Genomic DNA, 27495 nt, shown 5'->3' with positions numbered 1-27495 from the left:
TTAATTTATTTCATTAATCCTGGAAAGACACAGTAAGTATGACAATATTTATGGTAGCAAGATGATCATAAGTTTGATAACTGTAAAACTACTGGTTCTTTTTCTACACTACCATCTGTTAAATGGCCATATTTAAAATTTGTAATTTTTTTAAGATATTGCAGTGCAGCAGAAAATTTTTTAAAGATTTATTTTCATATTATGCATGTTCTACAGTTTTCAATTTTATGGTAACTTCAAGCTATGAGAATGACAGAAACTTTAATAATAGTGAATGGTGCTAGAGAAAATTTGTCTTACCTCTAGACACATTAGTGCAATAGTGTTTATTCTACTTCATGTCTCTTGTGTTTAAAGTTGAATATTGTCCCCAGCAGCCTATTCTCAAATAAACATAATCCTTTTTCTTCCTTTAAGTGGGAGACTAAGATTCATGTGCTTACAAAGATAGCTAAATTCTAGTTCACTTAATCTTTACATTATTTTATAGTAAATAAGAAGATGAAAGATTCTGAACTCGGTGGTACTAAACATTCCCTGAAATTAATTTGTTCTTAGTTTCTGTGTGATTCCAATTTTTATTTTTTATTGTCAATTTGAAATAACCGAACTTTATAACAATTTTTAAGGATTTATTAGTTATCATTATATTGTCATTTTGCCCTGCATTCTAGTGTCTGGGCACGAATACAAACTTGTGTGTATGTATTTGATTTTTTTCATTCTGGTCCGTCACACTAATATTATGAAAAAGTTAAATAGTTCCATTCAGTGTGACTATTTAAAAACAACACAGCGGGCCACAAACACTTACTGGACAACATTAAAGAACCCTCTTCTCAAGAACGACAAGGTGGCACACGTTCGGCCCCCATCAAAAAGAAATAAAGAGGGACGACACGAACCGGCTTGGTTTACGAATTCCAACAGAATCCTAACAAACCAACTATAAATATTTTAAAGTATTGGAACAGCCGCTGTAGTTGTAAAGACTTAAGATTTTATTATTTATATTGCATGTGTATATTTTAACTTTTAGAACATGTACTGTAATAGTGGCTTCTAACTGTATTGATGTAAAAGGTGTCCCTCTGAAGATGGTCTCTGAAGACTGAAACATGCAAGAGCATGAATAATTGAAATAAGAAAATCTTAACTATTCACACTGAACGGAACTATTTAACTTTTTCATTATATGTATGTATAAGGGGTGGGCCATAAAATCTGGCACTAGCATCATGACCTTCAGTGATCTATTGTGCTTCCCTTCTGATTAACCCTTTAATAATTCTACACTATGAACGAAATGAACACAAACTTAGTATTCTCTAATAAAATCATCTCAGGCCATCAGCCATGTCATTTGGTTAAAAATTACTATTGTTTCAGGGACAGTCTCTGTTCCCATCATCAGTCTGATGGTGACAGAAGGTCCCTGAAATGTTGGTAATTTTTAACCAACTGATGCGGCTGAAGGCCCCAGAAAATTTTATCAGCTTTAGATGTCAAGAAAGCTTCAGGTCTTACATTAGTATCCTCTGTGTTTACTTATAGAACCTTACCAGTAGAATTTCTATGTTTTTATTCATGGTGCATATGTTTCTACCCACTAAATTAACATCATAATTGGAAGGATCACTTGGAATACTGGTAATCTTATCTAGGCAGGTGGAAGCTTACTAACTAAGAGTGTAGGGATCTATAGGTCTCATGGTTAGTGTGTAACTGTGTAATTTTGGCATTAAAGTGTACAAGCAGTTAACACACTACTTGACATTTCACATAAAGCACAAAAACTGGATCTTCTGTATGAATAAGATGTTTGTTGGGCCAGTAGCTTCTGATGATAATAGACCTTTGGGAGGAAGCAGTAATTTAGAACAGTGCTTCTCAACCGCTGGGCCGTGGCCCAGTAGTGGGCCCTGGCATCAATTATACTGGGCCACGAGAGGCTCTTCTGGAATTTGTCATTTTCATTTTCTAAGCATTTTTCATGAATAATATTTTATAATTAGCTTAATGCATGAATTTTAACAAAACTGGAAAGGTATTTACAAGTAAATCTGTTGGGACTGGGCCCTCATCATATAAAGAAAGAACTTACTGGGCCGTGGTCTCATAAACGTTGAGAACCACTGATTTAGAAGGCACAATATTTGTTACTGGTAGGCGATTTGTTATTAAGTATTTTAATTGATGCCTCACATTATAATTGCTGCACACATGAAAGGAATACCTTTCTTGTTACAAGAAGTGTCCTGTTGAAATCAACTGAAGTGATAAAATGAAATACAGTAAACTACACACATTATACTGCACCATACTATACTATACCAGACTAAAACAAAACATGCATAACATGATGAAGATTGCTGTCTTCTAATATGTGGTGCCATGTAGTATGGTATGTAAAACTACCAATGTTTCAAGAGAAACCTGCAGCCTTCATCTTGCTCCATGAAAGTGGAGGCAGCAAGTTCCTCCAGAACGTCAGTGTCTTTGTACACTATCTCGGTGTAGTGATGGACTAGGTGGCCTGGGTTCCATTCCCAGGTGGAAGAAATTATTCTCTGCTCCACAGGGTTCTGACCAGCCCTCGGACCCACTCAGCATCCTATCCAATGGGTGGTGGTGCTCTTTCCCCGGGTTAAAGCGGCCGGCACGTGAAGCTGACCACTCACCTTCCATCTAGTGCCAAGGTCAAGAATGGTGGAGCTATACCTCCACTCAACCATACGTATTCATGGCGTGATGCTTAATTAATTAGGCACAGGAACGTTACCTTTTACACACACGCTGAGCAAACTGGATACAACTGTAACGATTCGGACTCCACCATATGTATTCCTACATGATGCTTAATAGTCACAGGAACGCTACCTTTTATACACACTGAGCAAACTGGCTACAGCTGTTAATGATTCGCACTTTTATTTTGGGCGTGCCTGTTCGAATTCCCGACGTGAAAATGGCCATCTGTTAAGGTTTTTCATGGATTTCCTGAGTTCCATAAAGCAAGTGCTTAAAATTATGCCATAAAGGCTTCTTTCCATCTCGTTCCCAGTTCACTCTCATTAATCATCCTATTAATAGTGTCGTTGAAATTAATAAAGGAATTATTAAATCATAGCCACACATACTCTCACAACGGGTCATGGTGCATGAGAACAGGATTTCTTTATTGGCAGGTGCATTTATATCCACCGGGTAAAAATTAAGAGCAGTATCATTTCAGGGCGGAAAGAAGAGAAAGCATTAATCTTCTTTGGGGGTAGTAACTGCAGATACTAGAAAGTAGCCTCGGAATACTACTACGTTTATAATCTGTGGATTTTAAGATCATCTTTCATATTTGCGGTTATTTATCATTTAATAGAACGATTGCACTATTCGTTCAGGTCGTTCACGTAAAGTGATAGTAGTGTTGTGCGCAAGAGGATTTTACTGTTTCGGGCCTGTAAAGACGTGAATAAGGGGCCTTTTTATAGGTAATCGAGCATTATGGTATAATGAAGTATATACGAATAATTAGAATTATGTATTTGTTGACAGTATGTTACCTTACAGATACATTTTGATTAGTTTATGAGGAACGTGCATCCATCCAACATCCTTCAGTACAAGCGGTGCATGTTGTGTATCGGCCAAATAAATATGTAATCAACAAAACTTTAAATTCGTTTGTAACTTGTAATGTGTCTACATCTGGATTACTGTAAATGACTTAACGATATGACCGCTAAAGTTCATAGCAGTTACAATATGAGGGGGTGTAGTAAGTTTGTACTTCGTAATGCTTGCTTCGGTGGCCGCATTATGTGAAGAACAAATATGTATTACGTTTGAATTTGGATTTTAATCGCAAAACCTCCCGTGCAGATGTTTGCGTGTAATTAACAGTTATAGGCAAAGAACTGGTTATGAACCTTAATGTCTAAAACGTGTTTGTACGTGTAATTTTGTTAAGCCGAGTGACTGAATTCCTCTTCTACATTTTCGGCCATAAGAGGCGGATATTTCATGGCAATTTGCCACAGTGGTTGAAAGTATTACAATCTCCCGTGTTTCCTATGGCCCTATGTGAAATTGGGAAATAATTATACCATGTATCTGGCTACGAAAGTGCACTTAACATTTTTCGAAACAAAAAGCTAAACTGCGTAACTTTGGCAGGTGCATAGCGTCATGTGCTGCTATGGATGGTTGTGGTAGCTCAGCCGGTAATAATGCCATACTACTCTCGTCCTGTTACGTTCGCGGCCAGTAAACATCAAGATTTCGGGTTTCGGGGCCTTCGGGTCTTAGCAGTGTAGTATGTTGCTTCAGCAAATATTGCAGTTGCCATTTCAGGGCGAGTGAGGCGAAGGTTGAAGTCTTTTTGCGACTGACGTTCGGTTACTCATTCATCAGTTAGGCGGAGCCCGATGTTATTTTACGACTGGCGTTCGGTTAGTCATGTAATGGAGGACCATCAGGATCTCTCAGATTTTAGTTTCTGTCAAGGTTAGTCGGTTTTGTCTTTTCGGGATGTTCACCATGACGAGAGGCCAAGTGTCTCCTTAATCAAGGTCATGGTCAGCGAGCGGTACATGTTAACCATACATGGAAGTTTACGTGTATACGTCTTACATAGCCCCTCCCTTTTCAAGAAGCTTAGTGGAAAATCCTGTATACATATTTATAATTTTTATGTGTATTACATGGTAGTATTTTGGTATATGTATATACAGCATCATTTATATACGTACTGTGCAATATAGGGGACAGCACAGAACAACCTTGTGTCACCTCTGCTTCAGTATCCATTGGCATAGACATTTCACGTTCGGTTGAAAATTTAAATTTTCTTTGGGAGAGGAGAGAGCAGAGTTATTCTGCTTGCCAAAGATTCCAATGTACACAGTTTATATAAAAAACGGGGGGCCGTGTTGTTAAAAGGAATTTGCATTATCTGTGAGACAGGATGATACAGCCCAGTGGAAGTATGTATGTAAATGTGGGCCATAAGAACCGAACCCCGCACTGCGACCTTCAATGATCTGTTGTGCTTCCCCTTGGATTAGCCCTTTATTTATCCTATACATTTATTAAGGTGTAGGACCCTGCTTATGGGGCATCATATAAGTTACTTGGTTCCATAAAAAAACTGACCCAAGTGACGAAATCTTAAATACGCTGTGGCCTCACAAATACACAGGATGTGTATGGCTGATTCGTTTTCTTGTAGGCACCTTTCACAAGGTGGGTTATCTGTCAGTCCCAACTTGAAAAGGTGTCCTTATAGGTGACAGTGTCCAGCCAGTGGAAGTAAGGATGGGGTTATATAGTGTTGCTGTGCAGTGGAAAAAGGCCCTTTGTTTAAGAAGAAAGTGTTAAGGAAAAGAGGTCTGACCAATCTTGGCTTAGTTTGTATCCATCCTTATAGTTGAAATTGTGAAGGCATTTGATTTGTGGGAACTGCCCACATTCAAGCAATGAAGCTCACGTCACCTTTGCTTGAATGTGGGCAGTTCCCACATCACCCCCCTTACCCCCACCCCCCCGCGGAGATTGTGATGTGGGAACTACCCACATTCAAGCAAGTGTGACAATGTGAGCTTCATTGCTTGAATGTGGGCAGTTCCCACAGATTGTTTCAATGGCTTCGCAGGAGGTATTGGGATGGTAAGTGTTAGTGTTTGCCATGGCCTGTCTTGTAAAACCTAATCCGATGTTTTGTCATATTAAGCTACTATGGATCAGTTGTTTTTCTGATGTATTCCATTATCCTAGTGGAAATATGATGGTTTTGGCCACAGGTGCAGGAGATCTGGTACATGATAGAATTGCTTGTCCTTGATCAACCCAGGATGGTTCATTATTTTTGTTCAGAGGTTTATGAATTGCGTGAATCCCTTTCTTCTTGAGTGACCTGACAGTGTGATTGGCTGTTGCCTGAATATGAATATAAGGAATATATAATTTTTGTGGTACTTTTTGTCCACTTCCATTGGTAATACTCCTGTATTTATTAATGATCATTGATGGTCATGTTGGAGTAATCATTGGCTTGGAGAATGGCAGTTATGTGTTGTAGTTAGGAATCCTGGCTGGATGTGTCACAGCCTGTTCTTGTCCTGTCTGCAGATATAGTGATGACATACGAGTATATGCTGGTGAATGGTGCAAGGCTGCATGTAGGTATTCTTGTGGATGGGATTCCTGTAGATAATGTCCCATGGAGCTTTCCAGACCGCATGTAACCAAGTTGTTAATGAAGGGAAATTGGTCTATTTCCAGTCCAATGGAAAGCTTTATGTTTGGGTATGGGAGAGGATGTCTCTTAAGGTGGGAAGGCCACGTGCCCAAATCACAGATATACCACCCACATATCTGTGGTAGAATTTCTTCTTCATAAAACTGATACTGTTGTCTTTTCTTTGAAAGCTGTCATGAATATGCTGGAGAGGGGAGACCCCAGGGGAGTAGCTTCAGCTGTCTATAGCAGGGTTATATTAGGTTAGTGAGGTCTTGTAGGAGGTCAGATAATATCAGATGGTGCCAGGTGTTGCCTTAACTGCAGGGCCCTTTTCAATTTGAGTCCCAGGGTCTACACCACAAACTGTACTTGCATTGTGAGGTCTGCATGTTGGGCTGTATTATCCTTCTACCTCACTCATACCATTCAACTGCAATGTATATTGAAATGTTGGAACACCTTCAGTGTAATGACATGGCTGTACTCCAAATGCTAAAAGCACACTTGAGGTTAACTACTGTTAGACCTCCACATCCTCCTCGAAAGCCAGGATTCCAGAGTTTTCTCATATTTTTTACTGGTGGATAATTTTTAACCCCTGATATTGTAGAGATTCTAAGTTACATATAGAGAAGAAATAAAGATATGTGAACTACAAAACTATAATTTTGCTTGTGGTTCTATATGGGTGTGAAACTTGGTCTCTGACATTAAGGGAGGAACATAGACTGAGGGTGTTTGAGAACAGGGTGTTGAGGAGAACATTTGGACCGAAGAGAGATGAAGTGACAGGAGGTTGGAGAAAACTGCATAATGAGGAGCTCTATAACTTGAACTCTTTGCCAAGTACAATTAGTATAATCAAGTCAAGGAGGATGAGATGGACATGTCATGTAGCATGAATGGGAAAGAAGTGGAATGCTTATACGATATTGACGGGAAAGCTAGAATGGAAGAGACCACTAGGGAGACCAAGACATAGGTGGGAGGACAATATTAAAATGGATCTTAGAGAGATAGAATTGGGTGGTATGGACTGGATCGATCTGGCTCAGGATAGGGAGTGGAGTGCTCTTGCGAACACGGTAATGAAACTTCAGGTTCTGTAAAATGCCGGGAAATTCTTGAGTAGCTGCACAACTGGCGGCTTATCAAGAAGGGCTGATCTCCATATAGTTAATTATGTGAATTCTAATTATCATAGGAGAATATTAGTTTCTAAGTAATGTTGGGAGATTCCACATCTAAACATCAACACAAAATCCTCATATTTAGATGTATCAGAGCAGCATAAACTAAATTATCGCTAGATAAGCATAATATTCATAAGTGTTGAGAACAGGTAAGTTTGGGACAACCATAGTTAAACCATGATTTATTATAGTTTGTATTTGATGTCATAATTTTTTGCCACTTACATTTGTGGGAACTGCCCACATTCAAGCAAATGTGACAGCGCAAGTATCATTGCTTAGCAACAGCGAGTAAACAGCTGTTACTAGGCAAAGCGAGTTAACAGCGGTTGCTAGGCAAAGCCTACAACAATACGGACAGTGACATGTTTTCTATATGTCCGACTCTTGGTTAAAATAAATTTTCCAGTCATTTCAATGTGTAAATGGTATGTCACATGAAAACATACTGAAAAGTGTCCAGATATATATTATTCATATATTTACCACACCCAGACAAGGAAATTGTTTCTAGAATAATATCCATGGGAATATCTAAAAGACTGCTGTGTGAAGGCTAGACAGAAATATATGAGGGTCGTACTGAAAGTCATGAGCAACAATTTTTTGTAACGTAACATGCTTTATTATTGACAAACCAAATACACCACCTCAATCTGCAGACCTTTCTTTATTTTTCCACATAATCGCCACTTCTCTGTACACATTTCTCCCAGCATTCTGGGTGTTTGAGAATTCCTCTTCCGTGAAATTCCGTTCCAGCCATCCGAAGACACTGGCGCACTGTTTTCTGAATTGCCTCCCTTGTCTCAAAACATTGTCCACACAGCTGATCCTTCACATCCAAAGAGATGGTAGTCGGAGGGTGCCAGATCAGGACTATAGGAGGGGTGTGGAAGAACTTCCCACCCCATCTTTGCAGTTGCTTCCAATGTGAGGCAAGCGGCATGGGGGCAAGCGTTGTCATGCAGGCTGATGATGTTTCATCCCAGACATTTATTGCGCAATGCACAACAGAGCTTGTGCAGCATCTGGACATAACGAGCAGCATTGATGGTTTGCCCAGGTTTCAGGAATTCGGCCAGAATAAGCTCCTCTGCATCCCAGAAGACTGTGCCCATCACCTTCGCAGCTGATGGCACTGCCTTTGCCTTCTTTTTTGATGGAGAATGCAAATGGTGCCATTCCATACTCTCCTGTTTCGTTTCAGGCTCAAAATGGTGAAACCAGCTTTCGTCACCTGTCACAATACAGAGCAAAAAATCATCGCCTTTGTGTCGATATTTATGCAGCAGTTCTGAGGTGATGGCTTTTCACTGATCTTTGTGGTCTTTGGTCAATAACTGCGGGACCCAACGAACACATACTTTCCTATAGCCCAAGCTTTCAATCATCTCCTGTACTACACTGTGCCCTATTCCAAGTTTTTGGGCTGTTGTGTCCACAGTCACATGCCTGTCATCTTGAATGATCTCATCCACTCTTTCCTTGTTGGGTTCAGTTGCGGCTGTTCGAGGACGGCTGCTCCGAGGCTCATCTCCGATGCTGGTATTCCCATCTTGAAAATGTTTCACCCATTTTCGAACACTGCTCACACCCATGCACACAATTCCATAAGCACGCTGAAGTCTCTGGTGAATTTCTGCAACAGGGATTTCCTCTTTCACAAGAAATTTGATGACAGCACGCTGGCAAAAACATATGGTTGTCGGCCATTTTGTTAGGAGTGATACAGGTCACGTGATGCAAGCTATTGACGTCACAAGACACTCAGGGTTAACACAACAGCTGGTTCCACCTACCATCTTACTCTCTTTCATCTGCTATTCCCAGGATGCATGCAAAAAGAAGTTGCTCATGACTTTCAGTACAACCTATGTATAACAGAGTAAACCATAGAATATTAAGTTCCCCAACCAAAATACAGCTAGTAAGTTAAAGTATATGTGAAAAATTTGAATGCCTCTTGTATCTCTGTATTGACCCAAGAAAGAATTCCATACAATATTCAGAACTGATACAAAATGTATATTATATTTTCCGAGTGAAACCTTCAAACTCTTTTAGACTGTACTTTTCACTGTCAGGTTTCCATGATTACTTGTATCCAAAATATAGTCATATTCCAAACAAAACCGTCAGGCATCACAAATACCTAATGCCATACAAAACTATCACTTCTTAAACAAATTGGTTCACTAACTGAACCTTATGATTAAAAGTAGCCTAATTTCCATCCATACAAAGATGCACATGTCTAATGCTATGTAATAAGAGATGTAGTCATGAGTCACAAGTCACAAGTTTTGATCAGAAATCAGTTATGAATAATTTTCTGCTAACTGTCACAGATCAGTTAATTTATAATACCTGAATGCAGGGCTCTAGAAATATGGTTTTCCGCTCACTATGTTAGATTTGGGGGCACTCTTGTGTCATTTCATTGTATCATGGCCAAGCTTCATAACTGACCACAGTTACTAGCTACAAGCTTTAAGGCCAAGGTTCACTTCCCAGCCTAAGAATGTATGGAATTGTAACTTTAATTCTTCCTGTTTGCCTTCATGGTATAGTGTTACATAAGGGGAAGTTTTCCTTTACCTCTTAACGTCCTTTCACAATACCATATCATTATATGCAAAACATACAGGGGATTTGGCAATACGAGCTTTATCCAATTTTTAAGGCAACACAGTACTGTAGTTGGTTGAGGCACTATGCTACAAGCTGGAAGGTCACGGGTTCAAGTCCTGATGAGGTCATTGGGTTTTTTCAATTGACCTAATCCTTCCAGCTGCACTATCGCCCTGTGGTCGACTCGGCCTCCAACAGAAATGAGTAACAGGAATATTCTTGAAATATGCTTGGGGATAAAGGGCGGCCAGTATGTAGTACTGACAACCTTGCTGCCATCTATGAGTTGACTGTCTAGAAAATATGGGAACCTCAACATCTCACAACCCCATGGGCTTCCATGGCTTGTTACAGGGATAACTTTACCTTTACTTACTTTACTTTGTTCTTATAACCAGCCTTACATTTTTTTGTTTTTCAGACATCAGATGTAAGTAAAAATGGCCACACAAATGAACAGTTCAGAAGTTGGAAATGATATTATTGATCTTACCACAGATGACTATAGTAAAGTCATTCTTCCAAAAGAACTTGTGAATCGAGGTGACAGTGATATCGGTAATATAAATAAGACTGAAGTTGATGTTGAATTCTTAGGAAGCTGTGGCAGATTTATACCAGTTATTACCATTTCAGATTCAGATACTGAGTGTGATAAAAGTCATAGTCACTCTACATCCCAGCATTCAAGAGTAATATCTAACTTAAATATTTTAAATAATAAATGTGCCTTAAATGAAACACGTTCATATATATTAAAAGCAGGTAGTTCCACTCCTGTTGAAGATCTGTCAGAGAAACCTAAAGGTCATGGGAAACTGAAAAGGAAATCTTGTTCCTCTGAGAAGATAAAATCAGAACAAATGAAAATTTTGAAAACTGCTGGCAAAGCCCTTGTATTTAAAAAGCAGTCTATTGCAGAAACAACAGTGACTAATGACAAACAAAAGCACAGCAGCACAGATTCGAAGTACAATGTGCAAATGAAACATATTAAGAATGAAATTCTTACTGAAGCAGAGTGTTCTCAAAATAAAATATTTAACAGGAAGATAAAAAATGAACGTGATAAGGATGGTTCGAAAGCACATGTGAAGAAGCCAAAGATTAAAGTTAAGATTATTATGAAGAAGCCTGTATCAGGGATTAACGAAACACAACCAAGAAACACTCCAGTTGAAGAGAGTGTAAAAACAGAAAAGACTGCAATTCACAATTTGTTTCGCTTTCTCTCAGATTCTGTTGCAAGGAAAGATGTAGACAATGGAAGTTCTGCAACAATTAATCATGGTATTCAAACACCTGGTACTCAAAATGTAGTAGATAAGAAATATTTGGATTTGAACAAAAATGTATGTTTCAATAAAAGAACAGATCAAGTGAACAAAAGTGTGACAGAATCAGCACCAAAATCTGCTATAAAAAAAGACATTAATGACATTAATAATGCTATGGAAAACCTGAGCAAAGTGATGCAATCAGATTCTTTGCGCCGACTGGAAGGTAATGTTGATGGTGAAGACAATAAGGGAATAAGTGAAATGTCTAAAGAAACCAGTAATAACAATGTAAATGAAAATAGAATTGTGTGTTCCCAGTTGGCCATCTATGGTGCTAAGCTTCCTACAAATACCACAGGAAATGGGAGAATAGAATCAGATTATAATGAAGAAAGTCAAGCCTTGCCATCAGCTTCAACAGCACATGAACAAAGAGAAACCCCTACATCAGAGGTTCAGTTATTGCCAGCCAGAATGACAATTACAGAGTGTGGAAACCAGGTGGTTTATTCTGTTCCATTGCTGCGACTTCCAGTGCAGAGACAAATTGTATATTTTTCACCTGATTACATAGAAATATTTATGAAAAAAGTGAGAGATGTTTTCAATGCAGAAAAATTTCTTCAAGCCATACCTGATCCATTCAGATACTTCAGGAAAGAAAAAAATAATGAAAATAAGTATAATGATGAATGTCTTGCATTAATGTATCTTAAATCAAAATATAGGAAAATTCCATTTCCTGACATTGCTTATTTGTTTGAGAAGAACAAATGCAACTTGACATTGACATGTGATGATCTTGATGTGTGGACATCATCGCAGAGAAGAAAAGTCAGAAAATTTGGTTTGGGTTGCGGGTGTACAAAACCTCATGAACTCAGTATGACATTTGTACATGAGGTAAGTATTTATGAATTACAATGTTGTAAGTTTATAAGAATCACTGCATGTAACAGACTTTGGCTCAGTAGAATCCCGAACATATCACACTATAAATGCTATAACCATATACCAGCAGAGAAATGTTTATTTTTCAGGTGTTATGTGCTATGTTAGTTAGTTATTGGAGAGGGTGGGTTTCCCCATGCACTTAGACCAGAATTGGTCCATTGTGCTTCCCTCTGTGATATTCTATCATTCTCTATACCTTACCGATATTGGTGCATACCATCAGTCCTGAGTACCATCAGCCAGTGAGTTCAGCCTCTACTGGCTTGGCGGTATCTATAATGCTTCCCCCATCTATCAGAGGCGTTAGAGACTACTGTTGGGCAGGAAATGTCCTTGAATTTGGCTCAGTGACCTCCTTTGGAGATATGAGGTTCTTTTACGTGCTGTAAAGCTACGACACGGGACCCACGGCTTAAAGTCCCTCCAGGAGGACTTGTTCCCTGAATTTTTCCACCCTTAAAAATTCCACAACCTCTTCCGGGTTTGAACCCGCATACCTTATGTGCTATGTTACCATGAGACATGTTCTGATAAATGGTCTTCAGTGAAATCACGTCCACAGGACATGTGCCCTTTTGGAACCTAGAAAACTGGAAATGTAAATTGACAGTAGTGAAGGAAACAACCCTGTTTTAATGGTAAGCCACTGGGTTGTAGTGGATGATATTTTTTGGATGATACTGTGAAAGAAATGTTCAAAGTCCAGATATGTAAGATTGCCAAAAAGTTGGTTGACTTGTTAGTAAAATGTACACAAAAATGATTCAGAAATTTCTTCCTTGCATCTTGAATTTACAGAAAACTTTCGAAATTAGGTTAACCATGTTCACTGTACAACTTACATCTCTGTGATGCTGTTCAACAAATTCGCTAGTAGGTTTAATTCAGAACATCATCATTAATACAAGTGAGTGCTTTAGGTTAACAGGCTATTTGGCCACTCTTTGTGATTAATGAAAGATACCGTGGGTAATATGTGTTCATTGAAGTATTGATTTTGAATATGTACTGAGTTTCTTATAATCAGTAGTGTCTTGGATAACATATGCGTAATTGTTATGGATTAAGTATAATTAATTTTGATCATTATAATTAATGGGGCTCCTCTTGTAGTCTTTTTATTATTTGTATGTCACCTGGTTTTCCAGCTGTGTAAGTCCACAACCTCTTAAGTTGAATGAATGAATGAATGAATGAATGAATGAAAAAATTGACATTTCTTTATGTAACTCTGATGCTGTGGTAGAATGCAGAAATGAGAGTAGGAAATGAAATTGTTGGTCGGGATTTTGCTGTTTAAGTGAAGTACTATAATGATTTAATATTTGGAGTAATTAATCGCCTCTGTGGGCTAGTGGTCAGAGTTCCTGGGTTTGATTCCTGGTGCTACCAGATTTTCTGAGGAAGTAGTGGGTCTGGAACGGAGTTCACTCAGCCTCATCAGGATAATTGAGGAGCTACTTGAATGGAAAAGTAGTGGCTCCGGTCTAGAAAACCGAAATTAATGGCCATGGGAATTCATTGGGCCAACCATGCAACACCCTCTGTCTGCTAAAGTTGGAAATAACTTCACTGACAAGCAGTGGCCGCTCAGTAGGAATAGTTCGCTTGCAGACTAAAGCAATGGAGTTTAGTTTATGTGGAGTAATTATTAATACAGAACAAGAAGATATTTGCTGTTCAAAGTTTAAGTAGATTTTATTACACATGAACACACCTGTATTATCATACTAGCCTGGTATTCGAAATGTTCTGAGTTCTTTCCCAGTTGCTGCCATTCACGATAGAAAGTAGTACAAAATCTTGAGTATAATGACAGCCAGTTACTGAAATGGGAGTTGAACCAACTTTCAAAACATGGAAAATGCCTAAAACAAAGTGAGTACTAGGAATTTTTTGACATAGCAGCTAAATATTCATTTTGCAGCCATATTTATGTGTTTCTTCCCATTGTAATTTCAGTATTCCTGTGCGTGCATGTGTTCTCTCATTTTGTAGTGCATGTGAACAATTGTGCAAAGAAAGAACTGACTGCAGAATATTAAATAAACAATGCCCATGATCTACCAAGTACAGTTTCTGCTGTACAAAAAACCAGTGACCTAATATAAATTGCTAATGCAGAGATTCCCTGAATGTTCCAGTCTTCATTTATCCTAGAAAGAACACTGATTATGCTTTTGGAGTTTTGTTTTGCCAACATTAATTTGGAGTTTAAGCTTTCACAGAATTTCCCTTTGTGTTATGGCAGAGAATTTTGAAGAAATTATGTTACTTGACTTGAACAAGAGTGATGGAACTGGAGTGCATTTTATGTGAATTTAAATTTTTGTGGCATGTGAGGCTGTTGCAGTAACTTATATGTTGATTATTGGCTGAAACAAAGGAATCTTGACAACCTTAGCTGTTTATACCTAACTGATTTTAGTTATGCATATTTGCTGTTTAGTACATATCTTACTGAAGCGTCATTTTGTGTTACATAGATATATATATGTATTGTCTTTTCATATAGGTTACATTTATTGAAAATAAGAAAGTGATAGAGTTCCATCTTCAATCAAAACGAAGGAAGAAAGCAACAACTTTTGAAATAGTAAGTGGTCACCGATTTACTACAAATTTAAATTATTTTGAATGACATGTACAGATACAGAGCAGTTATCTTCAAGTGTGGCCATAGACTATTTTCATTAATAATAAGGAAGTGTCAGAAATAAATATAAATAAGTTGTTCCACTCACTTACTTTTTGCATTGAATAAACCACTGCCAAAAAGATTTCACTCAGTGTTATGGGATCTCACACACATTTTGGAACATTTGTATCATAAACTTCTTTGGAACTGAATGTGGCCATGACAAATGTGTGCATGAAAAATCGTGCACCAGGACCCATGTATAAGTGGTTCAGGGTGCCCATATGGTACTGAATTAGGAAAAGTAATTTCAGAAGTGTGAACTCGTTTGCCAAATTTTGAGGTTTAGAATCTCCTTATTCACTGAGATTTTTTCCTGTTAGGGTTTCCTTGCATCAGTTATAGATGAGAATGCTTTATGCTTTCCTGATGATCATATGGTTATAGCTAAAGATAAAAATATTGCTGCCTGTATTATACAGAATGTTTTTGAAGAGTATGCTGAGTGGAATTAGAAGTAAAGTTGGAAAAACAGAATGTATTGTTATTAGTGTTTCACAAATAGAAGCATATAAAATCGATAAAAAGTAAAGAATGTTCCAATTTTTAAGTATTTAAAGTCTGTCTTGACTAAGATAGGCGGAAGCTACAAAGATGCATGTGACAAAATAAGGAAGGGATGACGAGGTGTTAGAGGAATGCTGCATTCAGTCTTGTGGGGTACTGAATCATCTGCCACTTAATTGGACTGCATTGGAGAGGGGCCTTCATTTAGTGAAGTTTCAGGCAATGTAGTAAATGAATTAAGTTCTGATCACTCTATTTTATTTATTATATTTATCACTTGTACTATGTACAAATGTAGGTCATGATGATTTTTACCTTCCTGTCTTCCCCCCTCCAAAATGTATTTGAGTTTGCATTTAAATTCTTAAATATTATTTGGTGTAACATTAATTTCCCATGTATAGTTTATCAATCCAGTACTTGATATAAACAATGGGGACTGCAAGATCCCCATATAACATGACACTCTGGAGATCAGAAAAACAGAGTGAAAAATCATAATTACTACTATACAGTCACATACCAGAAATTTTTATTTGTATGATGTTTATTTAATTTTATTTGGTCATTTCGTGATAATGCACATATAAACTTAAACCTTAATGCCAGTATTTTTGGTTCACGATAAATAAATGACTTGAAGCCCTCCACATAACTTAGTTTCAGAAAACCATTCATGTTCCACAGTATAATAGCTGTTGTAATCTAATATCTGTAGTGAAATTTGTACATAATTCTGCTGGAAAGTAAATATATTTCTGTTTCAAGGCAAAACTAAGGGGAGAACTGCGGCACTGTGGACACTGTGGGGTCAGCGATCTGTTGACTGAGGATATGGGGACATGTAGTGTGTTCCACTTGTTCTGTAAAATCTGCATCCAGAAGTGAGTAACAGTCTTCTTGGCCTTGCTTAATTATTCAGTGAAAGTGTTGGTAATAATTTATGTGGATGTTTTGTATTCAGTGCAGTGGATACCAGACTCAGCAGATGTGAAAATCCATTCTCATGTCTTTATAAGGAATGCCAGTGGCTGTTTAGCATGGAAGTACTGAAGGTATGGCATATATATATGAATATACAGATTATTTATTCTCTTGGAGGTAACAGGTTTAAAAATTAACATGAGTAATATCAGATTCTGGATAATTCAGTCACAATGAGAAAACTGAGAAACTTTTCACATGATTCTTTTATTTTCATGTAACTTAATTTTTAGGTGTTACCTCAGTTCTGTACTCAGAAAAATGCCACATTTTGCAGCCATGCAAGAGAATGAGTAAAATTGTAGTCACATGCATGTTAATATAATTTTGAGAGTGATATGTAGGAAAATGTGAGTAACCTCATAATTGAAGAAAACTGCTTTCTTCATAGTCACCGCCGTGAAAGCTTCAAATCTTATACAACCTCATAATTGTATGTTTCCTGAAGGTCACTTGTTAATTTCATCGTAAGTTGAATATTTATTGATTGTGCAGATATAATATCAACCCCAAAACAGTCACCCTCCCCAAATGTGACAGTTTTTTCTCTGTAGTTTGGCATAGAATTTTTTTTAATGTGATGCAGTTACTCGTGCAAATGTTTGACTTGTTACAAACTGCCATTTAATTTAGGAAAAAAAAACATAATTTATTATTATTGTTGTTGTTGTTGTTGTTGTTGTTGTTGTTGTTGTTTGTTTTTGTTTTCCATTAGCATCAGTAGAAATCTTGAACTCCTATTTTACTGACTGTACATGTGTGCAGTATTATATTTTGTAGCCCGCGTAGATAGATTTGGACCTTCACATCACTGTGTGAGTGCAGAGCCAGATTAATGTAGCATATATCAGGGGGCCACTTAAATTATTCCCTTCTTACAGTTATTTTACAGGCAATATTTTGTGTTAACAGTGATTTGAGGAAAATGTGATAATATAGGCATTAATTGAACCAGAAATGTCTGCAAGTTCAGTCTTTTTAATGTGATTGGTAATATGTATAACAATTATGATTAATATATTTCTTTACTGTTGTAATTTTATTTCTGTACAGAAGGCAATAAAACCTGTTACATTCTCCTCTCTCCTGCATATACGACATTTGAAGGAGATGGAAATGGCTGGTGTAAAGTTACTGGAAACTTGTCCATACTGTGGCTTTGCTGACATACCATCTGAAAAGGACGAAGTATTCTGCTGTTTGAATCTTGATTGTATGAGGGAGACATGCAGGTCAGTTATATTTTTCACTTTGCACAGCAGTATCTTAAAATTTTGAAGTATTTGTACCATTTACGTGAGGTGAAGGTAAATCAGTCACATGATTACCCTATGTGACTCTTTGAGGGAAAGTTGCCCTGTCAATAGTCCGACAGAGGCTTATTATTGTTATTATTGGAGGGGGTGGGTTTCCCCATGCACTGCGACCATTTGTTGATCTATTGTGCGTCCTCCTTTAATTATTCTAACTAGTCTCCATGCCCTTCCAGTACTCGTGCTCGCTATTAGCCCCGTTCTGCCAGCGAGGTCGGCCCTCACTGGCAGTGATCCCTGATGCTTCCCCATCTACCGGAGGAATTGGAAACTACTACTTTGGCAGGAAACTTGCCTAATTTTGCTCAGAGGTCTCCTAGAGACATGAGGATCTTTTACATGCCGTAAATCTACGACACGGGACACACGGCTTAAAGTCCCTCCCGGAGGACTTGTTCCCTGAATTTTTCCGCCCTTAAAAATTCCACAACCTTTAGTCATGAGGTGGGAACGTTACCCCTAGACTACGGAGGCTGCTTCGACAGAGGCTTAGTAGATTTTCTAAAAGTAGCCAGTCTTGAGACATACATAAACACACAAGGATGTAACACTCTGGCACAGATGCCATAACTCCTTGGACCCTAACAAAGGTTTTTTCCTGAGCCAGTATAATTCAATATACTTAATAAGCTTAAGTTGAAACTTAATCCTGAAAATTGCCTCCTCTCATGAGATCATCTACTAAAGTTTAGTTTGGCATGATTTCTTCTTTATTTTTAACCTACTTTCTTATTTTGAAAAAAATAAAAGTATGCTTATGAGATCACCTTGCTGTGTGCGTGTGTGTATGTGCATGTGCATGTGCAGGAGCATGGGTGCACGTGTATCTCCCCTAACAACTTTTGACATTTGAACTGATTCTTAAAAAAAATAGTACGGGGGCTATTCACAAAGTAACCTAGGTGAGCAATTAGCAAAACAAGCATTGAAAAAAATTATTAGATACAAAAGTTATGTAGTACTTAAGCTACTTCTCAATGTAGTCACCTCTATAACTAAGGCACTTGTATCGGGGAATAAGTTTTTGTGTGTCTTTGTCAAAGAAGTCTGCCACCTGTGAGATCAGCCACATATTGACACTTTCCATCAACTTCTCTTTCTTGTTGAAGCGCTGTGATTGCGACCAGCTTTTCAGGTAGGTAAACAGGTGATAGTTGCTCAGAGTGAGGTCAGGGCTGTAAGGAGGGTAATCAAACAACTCCCAGTTGAAGTATTCCAGCAGTGCTCGAGTATGAGCAGTTTTATGCTGACACACATTATCATGGAGGAGCAATCCACGCCTTTTGTTCTGAAGGGCCCTGTGCAGTTCTTTTTGTGTTTCGCAATACACTTCTGATGATATTGTGGTCCCTTTTTGCATGAATTCCAGAGTCGGGCACTCCTCTCCTGTCCCAGAGAACAGTTGTCATCAGTTTTCTGTCAGGCAGACGATTGTGTAAACTTTTTCGGCTTGTTTGGTGACTGTCCACTGCTTTTTCTACTCTTTGGTATCAGCATTCATAAATGAAACTCAGGTTTCATCATTTGTTACTCATATGATGTGATTGAGAAATGCATCGCTATCTTTGTGATATTGCTCTAAAGGGTCAAAGCCAAAGTCATTCTCTGTGCTTCATGTGTACCCGTGAATATTTTTGGAAACCATTTTATGTGAAACTTGTGATAGCGTAGCATAACTGTGATAGTCTCATAGAGAAGAGTGTGTGCAATTTTTGGGAATTCACATGAAAGCTCTGAAATTGTGAAGTGCCATCTTTCAGTTTGAACAAGATCACCACCCATTCCAGATGGCCAACCACTTCGCTCTTTATGGTGAATATTTTTTCGTCCATCTTTTAACATTCTACATCATTGTCTTCAGTTCCTTCACTTATTACATTTTGGCCCTAAACTGTGCATACTTCAAGATAAATTTGTGCAGCACTCATGTTTTTAGCATGTAGAAAGCAGATAACAGTGCAAATTTTGCAGCTGGCGTGGTTATCGATCGCAGGACACATCATAACTCACTTGTAGAGACAAGAACAAACACTAGGTGGCCAGTCTTCTGATGGTTTATAAGGCAACGAGTCATGAGACACCACATTGCATTCACAAGTTCTCCCTCGATCATACATTAGTTGCCTAAAATAAATGGAGGTTACTTTTCAAGTAGCCCTTGTATGTATGTCATGTAACCTGAGGCCATCTCAGTGACATGTTTCATAAATCACTCCTGTCAGTAATACCAACACTGTAGACTCTCAAATTCTGAGGTAATTATATTACTTGAATGCCTGAACCAATTATCATGAAACTTGGTAAGCATTTTATGGCCCCTGAGGACGTCTCAGGGGCATAATTCATAAATCCTTTTTCTTTTTTTTTGCTTTCAAATAGCAAGATTGCCGCATGAAACCTGTAAACCAAATGCAAGAAAAGCCAGAAAGAAATGAGCATGAATACTAAAGAAACTGGATATAGGTGAAGGTAAAATAGTTTTCTGTTTGTCAAAGTATGTACACTACAAATGGGTTAAATGTTTCAGGTTTATGATCTTAGTTACTCTCCTACTTAATTGTATATTCTGTAAGAATGTATTGAATGCAGGGAGACAGTGTACTGAGAGAAAATGTGTTCAGATTTCGTTACAATTATATTTTAGTATTTGGCTGATAATAATTGAGAATTTGAATTTACTTACAAATTAGAACGTGCTTATGTTTATGTTTTAATTTTACAGGCAGTGCAAGGGACCAAACCATACCCCATACCCATGTGTTATGACATTGAGGCCACAAGTGGAAATGCCACGTGTAATAAGTAACAGGTACTATATAATATTAGTAAGAACAATATAAAATATGAACGGGTTTATTACTTCAATTAACAAGTTCAGTTTCACTCAGTTAATTGCATTTTTTTGCCTTTCATTTTTCCCCTTCCCAGCGTACTTTCCTTAAGGGACAAGAAGCAGGCTAATGACATTGTCGTTTTGTGTGTGTGCATTTGTTTCTGTATTTTTATACTGGGGGGAAGGGGGTGTGTGCTTATGTACATTCATGCATCAAAATTCCATTCACAATGAAATTAAAAAGTAGGTTAAATTCAGGGAATGATTGCTACTGTATTCTGGTCTGCTGTTTAAAAGTATACAGATTTAAAATATTCAGAGCTAGTTCTTATTTAGTATGGGCATGAAATTCGGTCTCAAATGAAGGGAGGAACACAGAATGACGGTGTCTGAGGAAAATGTTTGTTCCTGAGAAGTAGTAACAGGAGTCTATAGACAATTACTTAAGGAGGCACTTCATTATTTTAACTCTTCACCAAATACTATGAAGGGGATTGAAATCATGGAAGGGGGGGATGGGACAGGCCAGAGCAATTTGTACATGTGGGAAACCTAAGCAAAGATGGGGAGATAATATTAAATTGGATCTTCAAGGAATGATATTTGAGGGTGTGGACTGAACTTATCTGACCCAGGATAGGAACTGATGGTATGCTCTAATGAATATGGTAAAGAACATTTGGATTCTACAAAAGGAAGGGAATTTCTTGACCAGCTGAGTAACTTTTTAATTTCCCAAGAATGACTCTGTTCCATTTGGTTAATTATATTAGAAAGAGTATTATGAAAACATTTTAAAATTCTTTTGACTAGTTTTCTCTGCAGGCATTACATAATATACATGAACAAATTCCTTATATGCCAGATTTTATGGGGTTTATAGAATACTCTTATGTATTTAACAGTTCTAGGTATGATGAATATAAGAACCATCTACAGAGTACAGACACACACCAAAGAAATTACACTGTGCAACAGCAACCACAGTCACTGATGCAATACCCTCAGCAGCCATTAATGCATCAACAGCAGTCATTTATGCATCAGCCTCAGCAGTCATTGATTCATCACCCACAGTCTCCATCAACTCAGCATTCGTGGCCCCCATTCATGATACAAGGGCCAGTGATGCAGTATCATCACCCACCACAATGGCAGTGTTAGACACCAGGGTTGTTAAAGATTGGGTCCTTCACACAGGTAAGTTCTTGCACATTCTGCTAATGCAGGGATGCAGATCCAAGGTCTGTTACAATATCTATATATTAGAAGTGTCTATAAAATAATACAGCTGTGACAGAATTGGAACTACAAGCCTTGAGTATTTAATTCCTTTCTTACATGTAGGTAAAAACGCTTAATAACAGTACTCCAGAAAATATTTGATACTACAGTTAAAATATTATATCCCATAGAAATCTGTCACCCAGAATTTGTTGAGCCCTTTGTTGAGGATACGTTTGGATTTCTTCAGCTTTAAGTATGCTGAACAGTGATCTGTGATGTGCAGGTTTTGTGTACTGAGCATTTCAAATGCTGCTGGAAGGTTGATTATGTTCCAGTGCCAGATGGTATCACAGTGTTACAATGAAACAATAAGAGACAATTCCAACAAATTTGGATTTTTCTGTAGATCACATATGAACTGTTGTGGGCCTTGGTTTCTCCATCACTGTGTTAGTGTCTCATGTGTTTTCATATCTGCTGTGTTATGCTTAGGTATAATCAAAAAGTTTTCTTTGTAAACCAGGGAGGTCTAAAGTATGGGCTAGGAAGTGTTTGTCCACCAACATATAAATATAGTGTTTCCCCCCTGAATTGACTCCCTCAAATTTATATTACTTTTGACATCTGTGCAATAAATGTGTAATGAAATGGAAATGTCAGCAGCAGAAGTAAAAGTTAACTTTGTGATTATATAGTAGAATGCAGTCCTTAATAGTGCGAGAAGGAAATTCGCTCAGGAAAGCTGAACTTCATATGGATGTCATTTCTAAATGGCAGGGAAGTTGTTAAAATCAACTCATTTTATGTCATGCCACATTTGAGGATACCACAGATCCTGTTTAAGTAGAAGTTTCCTAGTCAACAATAGAGAACATTATAATATGTTTGAAGTACTGGTGGGAAACAAAATCAGAAATCAGGAGTAAGAAGTCAAAATTTCCAGACTTAATTCTCTGATGAAGCAACATCTCATGGTTAACTGTTTCTGCTGTTGCTTTTTCCAGTCATTTATAAATCCCAGGTATGAATAGTACAAAAGAAACTTTATTGTGATTTCATATGTCATTTACAGTTTGTTTTTGTTTAATGTATGTATAGTGTTTGAACTACAGAAGTCCACAAGGATTTTTTATAGCCTACAAGGATGACATTAACAGAAGTTAATTTCTGTAGGGATGTATGGACTTTACTTTATAGATAAAATATGTTACTTTTACTTTGCGCTGTCTGTTTTCTGGAAAATATGATGGTACTAAGAAGAAAAATTCACAGCTTTAAGCTCTCTCCTTCCATATAAAAAAAGGTGCGAGTACTGTACATCATCATAAAAAGGGCATTGTACTTAATTATATTACTTTTATTTTTCTTTTGGTCTTGAAGTTAGACCAAAGAAAGTCTGTTATGGACTTTGGATTGTGTGCATTTATTAATCTCTTCTAAAATGGTCCAGGTCTTTGTCTTCTGGTAGGTCTTCAGATGATTAGCAGCAGCATAGGAGTTACTTAAGTGTTCCACTGAGCGACATGCTTCTGATCATTAGATATGCATTCTTATCTACAGGAGGACAAAATTAAAATTCGCAAACATAAATAAGTTTACTGATCTAATCCCTTAAAATTTATAAGAAATATTCAAGAAGTTGTGTATGTGTTTCATCTTTCTGACATGATCTAATCAGTTGTATTTTTGACTGGGTCATTGTTGAATCCTAAAATATTGTCATGTCTTCTGTGAGCAAATAAGCTGTACCCTGCTTTATGTCTCATGAATTTAATCTCTGTTTCAAGAAACGTTCATGCCCCTCATTGTAATTCACAGTCACAGTTTATAATATGTTTTCATTAACGTTTCAATTCTCATCTCTAAATCATTCAGTTTATGAATCTGTTTAAGGCATTTTTTTAACAAACAGTGGACCTGCTAAAAACTGTTGGTAAATATTATATCTTCATAAGATTTCATAGTATGTTTGCAAGTTACTGTGTTTGTTTATAAGTATTTATAGTAAATTGTATTTATTTTCTGTTTATTTATTTTATGTAAGTTAATTTGTATCTTAAACTCCATACTTCTTCCATAAATGTACTTCTGTTATTCCTGGAATATATGCACTTTAACGTATCTTGTATAAAATTGTTTTCCAATTAATGCATTTGGATCTGCAGCTTGTAACTTACTGTTTGAACTGAACGTTTTCAGGGTCTCTGGTATAGACTGCAAATATTCTGGTTGGATTTTAATCTTGTGGTTATTTGAACTAATTGCTGTATGATTTTCCAGGCATTATGGTTAAAAACAGCCATTTCTTGTTACTAAATATGATCTCAGTCACCATTTTCTTAACAGTCCACCCACCAATATTGAATGCAGTAAACTGCATTTGTCACATATAACTTATTAAAACATTTTATCAAGTATTTTTCAAAACACGTCTAGAATTTGGCCCTGCAAAAAGACGAATCTTTAACATCGTAGTCTTTGGATTATAACATCATATATACCAGTGTTTTGGAGAGATCTGCTGCCTCCATATTTAGGGAGGAAGTGAAGGTGGTGGCAGCAGCAGATTTTTCCAAAATACTGATCACCTTGTACAAGACTAAATGTTATCATATCCCAGAAGACAAATTTTACTTTGAACCAACATGAACATCTTAAATCTCACGTAGACCAAAAATGAAAGTTACACCTCAACAGTTATAAACTTAGCAGTTCGATTTCAAACAAAAATATGAACCCTTTTATCACAGGCCATGCACTGTGCATTTTCTTGGAAAGAAAACAGTATTTCTTTTCATCAGAGACCATGCATTGTGTGTTTCTCCAGAAGAATTTCCAGCACTACCTGGAAAAATGTTTTCTATCTGCAGTTGGTTGCCACAATATGTATGTGCTCTATATGAACTGGTATGTACCTTAATGATATATATTGCATATTTTCCATTATACAGTATTTGACAATAACAAACTCATATTGTGCAAAACCAAAGAATTGATGTATGTGATTTCTTGAGTCATGGCTTGCATCATATGTTCAGTACTTTATATTTTCTCTTTTCCATTTTAATGACAATGGGGCAAGGAAAGAAGTGACTTTTTCATATATGTTTTGTTGCTATAGAAGTGATTAATCAAAATTAATGTAAAATATGTTACAAGAATATGATCATTCTGAGAATTTTGTGTGAATTTTATGATGCAGGTTATCCATTTTTGGTGCAAATACATTTTCCATCAAAATGATTCAGTGAATGGTGTTATATAATAAGATGCCTCTAACATATCAGTATGTGAGGAGCAAAGTGATAGGTATGTGGTCATATAAGCAAATTTCCGTCATGGCAAAGATAGTCAGAAAAAGAAATTCATCTATAAGAATGCCAGTAACCAGAAGTGGCATTGTTTGGAATAAATAAGTGAAGATGTTGCAGTGTGTTGTGTATATTCAAGTGAAAACACCACCATGAGGATTAAATGGTATGTAAGTATGAATTATGTGACTTGGCATTCTACTGTGGTGGTGGTTGTGTGGCCTACCAACAAGAGACAGCTGCCCAGATACAAAACTGAGGTCAGTATGATGGGTGAGTGTGACTACGAAATATTTTTGTGATACCATTTCCCTGTCCATACATTTCTGAAAGTTGCATTGTACAGTTAGGGAAATACACAAATTTGTGTGATTATGTTAAACAAGAATAAGCTCTCGAAGAAGAGGTATGAGATTGCAGTGGCACTACAGATTATACAAGCAAAGATATTGAGGATTTGTGGAAGCAGTCCAATTCCTCACCTTAAATATTTAAAAATTGAAATATTTTTATAATGCAGTCTGGTAGCATCAGAAAACAATTGATTTAAATGGTACAGAAGAGGGTTAATCATAATTTTCATACCAAACTTGTGGAACTGTGCAGCTTAATAATCTTCATGCATTGAATACTATTTGTACAGTAGTTTGCATGAGATATTAGCATTAGATGTGCAAATTTTGCTTAAAACCATAAGGACATATTTTAAATGACTTCAAGTATCCAGATACCATTTATTTATTATAAGAAGTACTTTTGTCAGCTCTGCAGTCTGAGACTTCATTCTTATATGCAGGAAGCAAAGCAAATCAATTGCCTGCCTGTTTAACAAAAACATCTATTCTTGTTGTATTAAAAGTGGTTTCCATAAAATTGGCATTCAAAAAATCAAATTATTTTGTTAATAAACTGTTCGTGCAGTTTGTGGGAAACATTACTTTGGCAACATTGGTATGAAAATGAAAACCAAAGCTGTCATCAAAACAAATTAAATTTGGAATGCATCATGGTTTTCAAAGCTCTAAGAAATGGTAATTGGTGTCGCTACTTGCAGAATGCATTAAATCTTCATATGTCAAAGATGATAAAGGATCTGGTATTTTATTGAGTGTGTAGACAGGTTATTTTGAATTGAAGCTATGAACATCTGGAGAAAATCGGTACTGTCTAGACCCAGTATCGCAGTATTTTATGTACACTTAAGTTACATGACTGAATAAATATAAATTTCAGTTTCTTCTTTATTACAATCTTTATGCTAATATTTTTGTACTAGTTTGGAAGGAACTAATATTTCAAAGATTCCTTAAGAAATTCTCTGATTTAAATTGATTTTTGTGCCACTGTAATTTGAAGTCTTTATTGTTAAGATAAAAAAAAAGTGTGTTAACAGTTTACAGATACTGTTGCCAAAACATAGATAATACTGATATATTATTAGAATAGATTATTGTTTATAACTGCCAAGTGTGTTGTGCTACATAATTATCTCGTTTGTTAGCATACTTTCAGTTCAGTAATTCAATGTCATATTAGCAGTCATTAACCCAAAAGAAGTTTCTTTTTCTGTTCATGTTCTCATTTTATTCTGCAGTACAAGTTATTGTTCCTTGCTTGCACTTCCTAAATATATTGATTTTTCATGGATATTGCAAGAAAATTAAATTTTCTTTACAAAATATTTGAATTCCCAATTAAAAACCAAGCAGATACAAGTTTAATCTATGTACATTTTCTCTCGATTTTTGAAAGATGTAACAGGTATGAACTTTGATAGAAATACAGCTGCTTGAACATATATTTGTGTTTGGACATAGAACAGTCAAATTTCAGTAGAGTCTATGCAGTCATTGCTAGAATAATTTAAACCAAAATTATAATTTGTTTTTAAGTTCCATGGAGAATATAAGCATCTTGTTTTGTTGTAAATGCATTTTTTAGAGCAGCGACTGTAAGAACATTTTATTTGACAGGTGTTTGTTAATTAGTCACAAAGAGATTGCAGAACTGCAGCTCTTTACTGTGCAAGAAGAATTTGGAGCTTATAATGATCATTCTGTTTCCAAGTTGACTCAATATTGAATCTTACTCAGTATGATACAGTTTGATTCTTTACAGATAAAAATTGGGAAAGAATACTATTGAGGGATCTCTTAAGTTCGGTGAATAAGACAAAATGTAGGTCCCAAGAGCAATGTTGTATTGATGTCAAGAATTCGTTTTTGATTTCCTCATTTATGCTTTAACATTCCTTGCTGTTTTACAAAAGATGTTTTGTTTTGTGCCAATATTTAAAGTTAATGGCATAAGTTGCTTCATTCAG

At 36.8% G+C, this 27495-nt stretch overlaps 2 protein-coding genes across 7 annotated transcripts in view; both read left to right on the top strand.

Moving 5' to 3' along the window:
- The first annotated feature begins 3395 nt into the window (after window positions 1-3395).
- LOC111863319 lies at window positions 3396-25949 on the top strand. Of its 6 annotated transcripts, none has more exons than XM_023849530.2 (8): window positions 3396-3488; window positions 10487-12248; window positions 14815-14895; window positions 16273-16388; window positions 16469-16559; window positions 17542-17720; window positions 20524-20610; window positions 21540-25949. In XM_023849530.2, exons 2-8 carry the CDS (start codon window positions 10506-10508, stop codon window positions 21796-21798), a joined length of 2556 nt encoding a protein of 851 aa, XP_023705298.1. In that variant the 5' UTR covers window positions 3396-3488; window positions 10487-10505; the 3' UTR covers window positions 21799-25949. The 6 variants fall into 6 exon arrangements, with proteins under 6 accessions (XP_023705298.1, XP_023705299.1, XP_023705297.1 ...); XM_023849531.2 differs by lacking the exon at window positions 3396-3488 and adding an exon at window positions 4236-4503 and having other exon boundaries at window positions 17596-17720; XM_023849529.2 differs by lacking the exon at window positions 3396-3488 and adding an exon at window positions 4236-4503.
- Window positions 21758-27495, top strand: part of LOC111863317 — a 26802-nt gene continuing 21064 nt past the window's right edge. The window contains exon 1 of the mRNA XM_023849528.2: window positions 21758-21834. The gene's annotated coding sequence lies outside the window, so the exon portion shown is untranslated. The remainder of the gene's footprint in view (window positions 21835-27495) is intronic.

This window comes from Cryptotermes secundus, unplaced genomic scaffold (assembly GCF_002891405.2).
Source record: "Cryptotermes secundus unplaced genomic scaffold, Csec_1.0 scaffold159, whole genome shotgun sequence".
NCBI classification, from domain to species: Eukaryota; Metazoa; Arthropoda; class Insecta; order Blattodea; family Kalotermitidae; genus Cryptotermes; species Cryptotermes secundus.
Note: the sequence above shows the minus strand (reverse complement) of the source record. Positions and strands in the feature narration are given on the sequence as shown.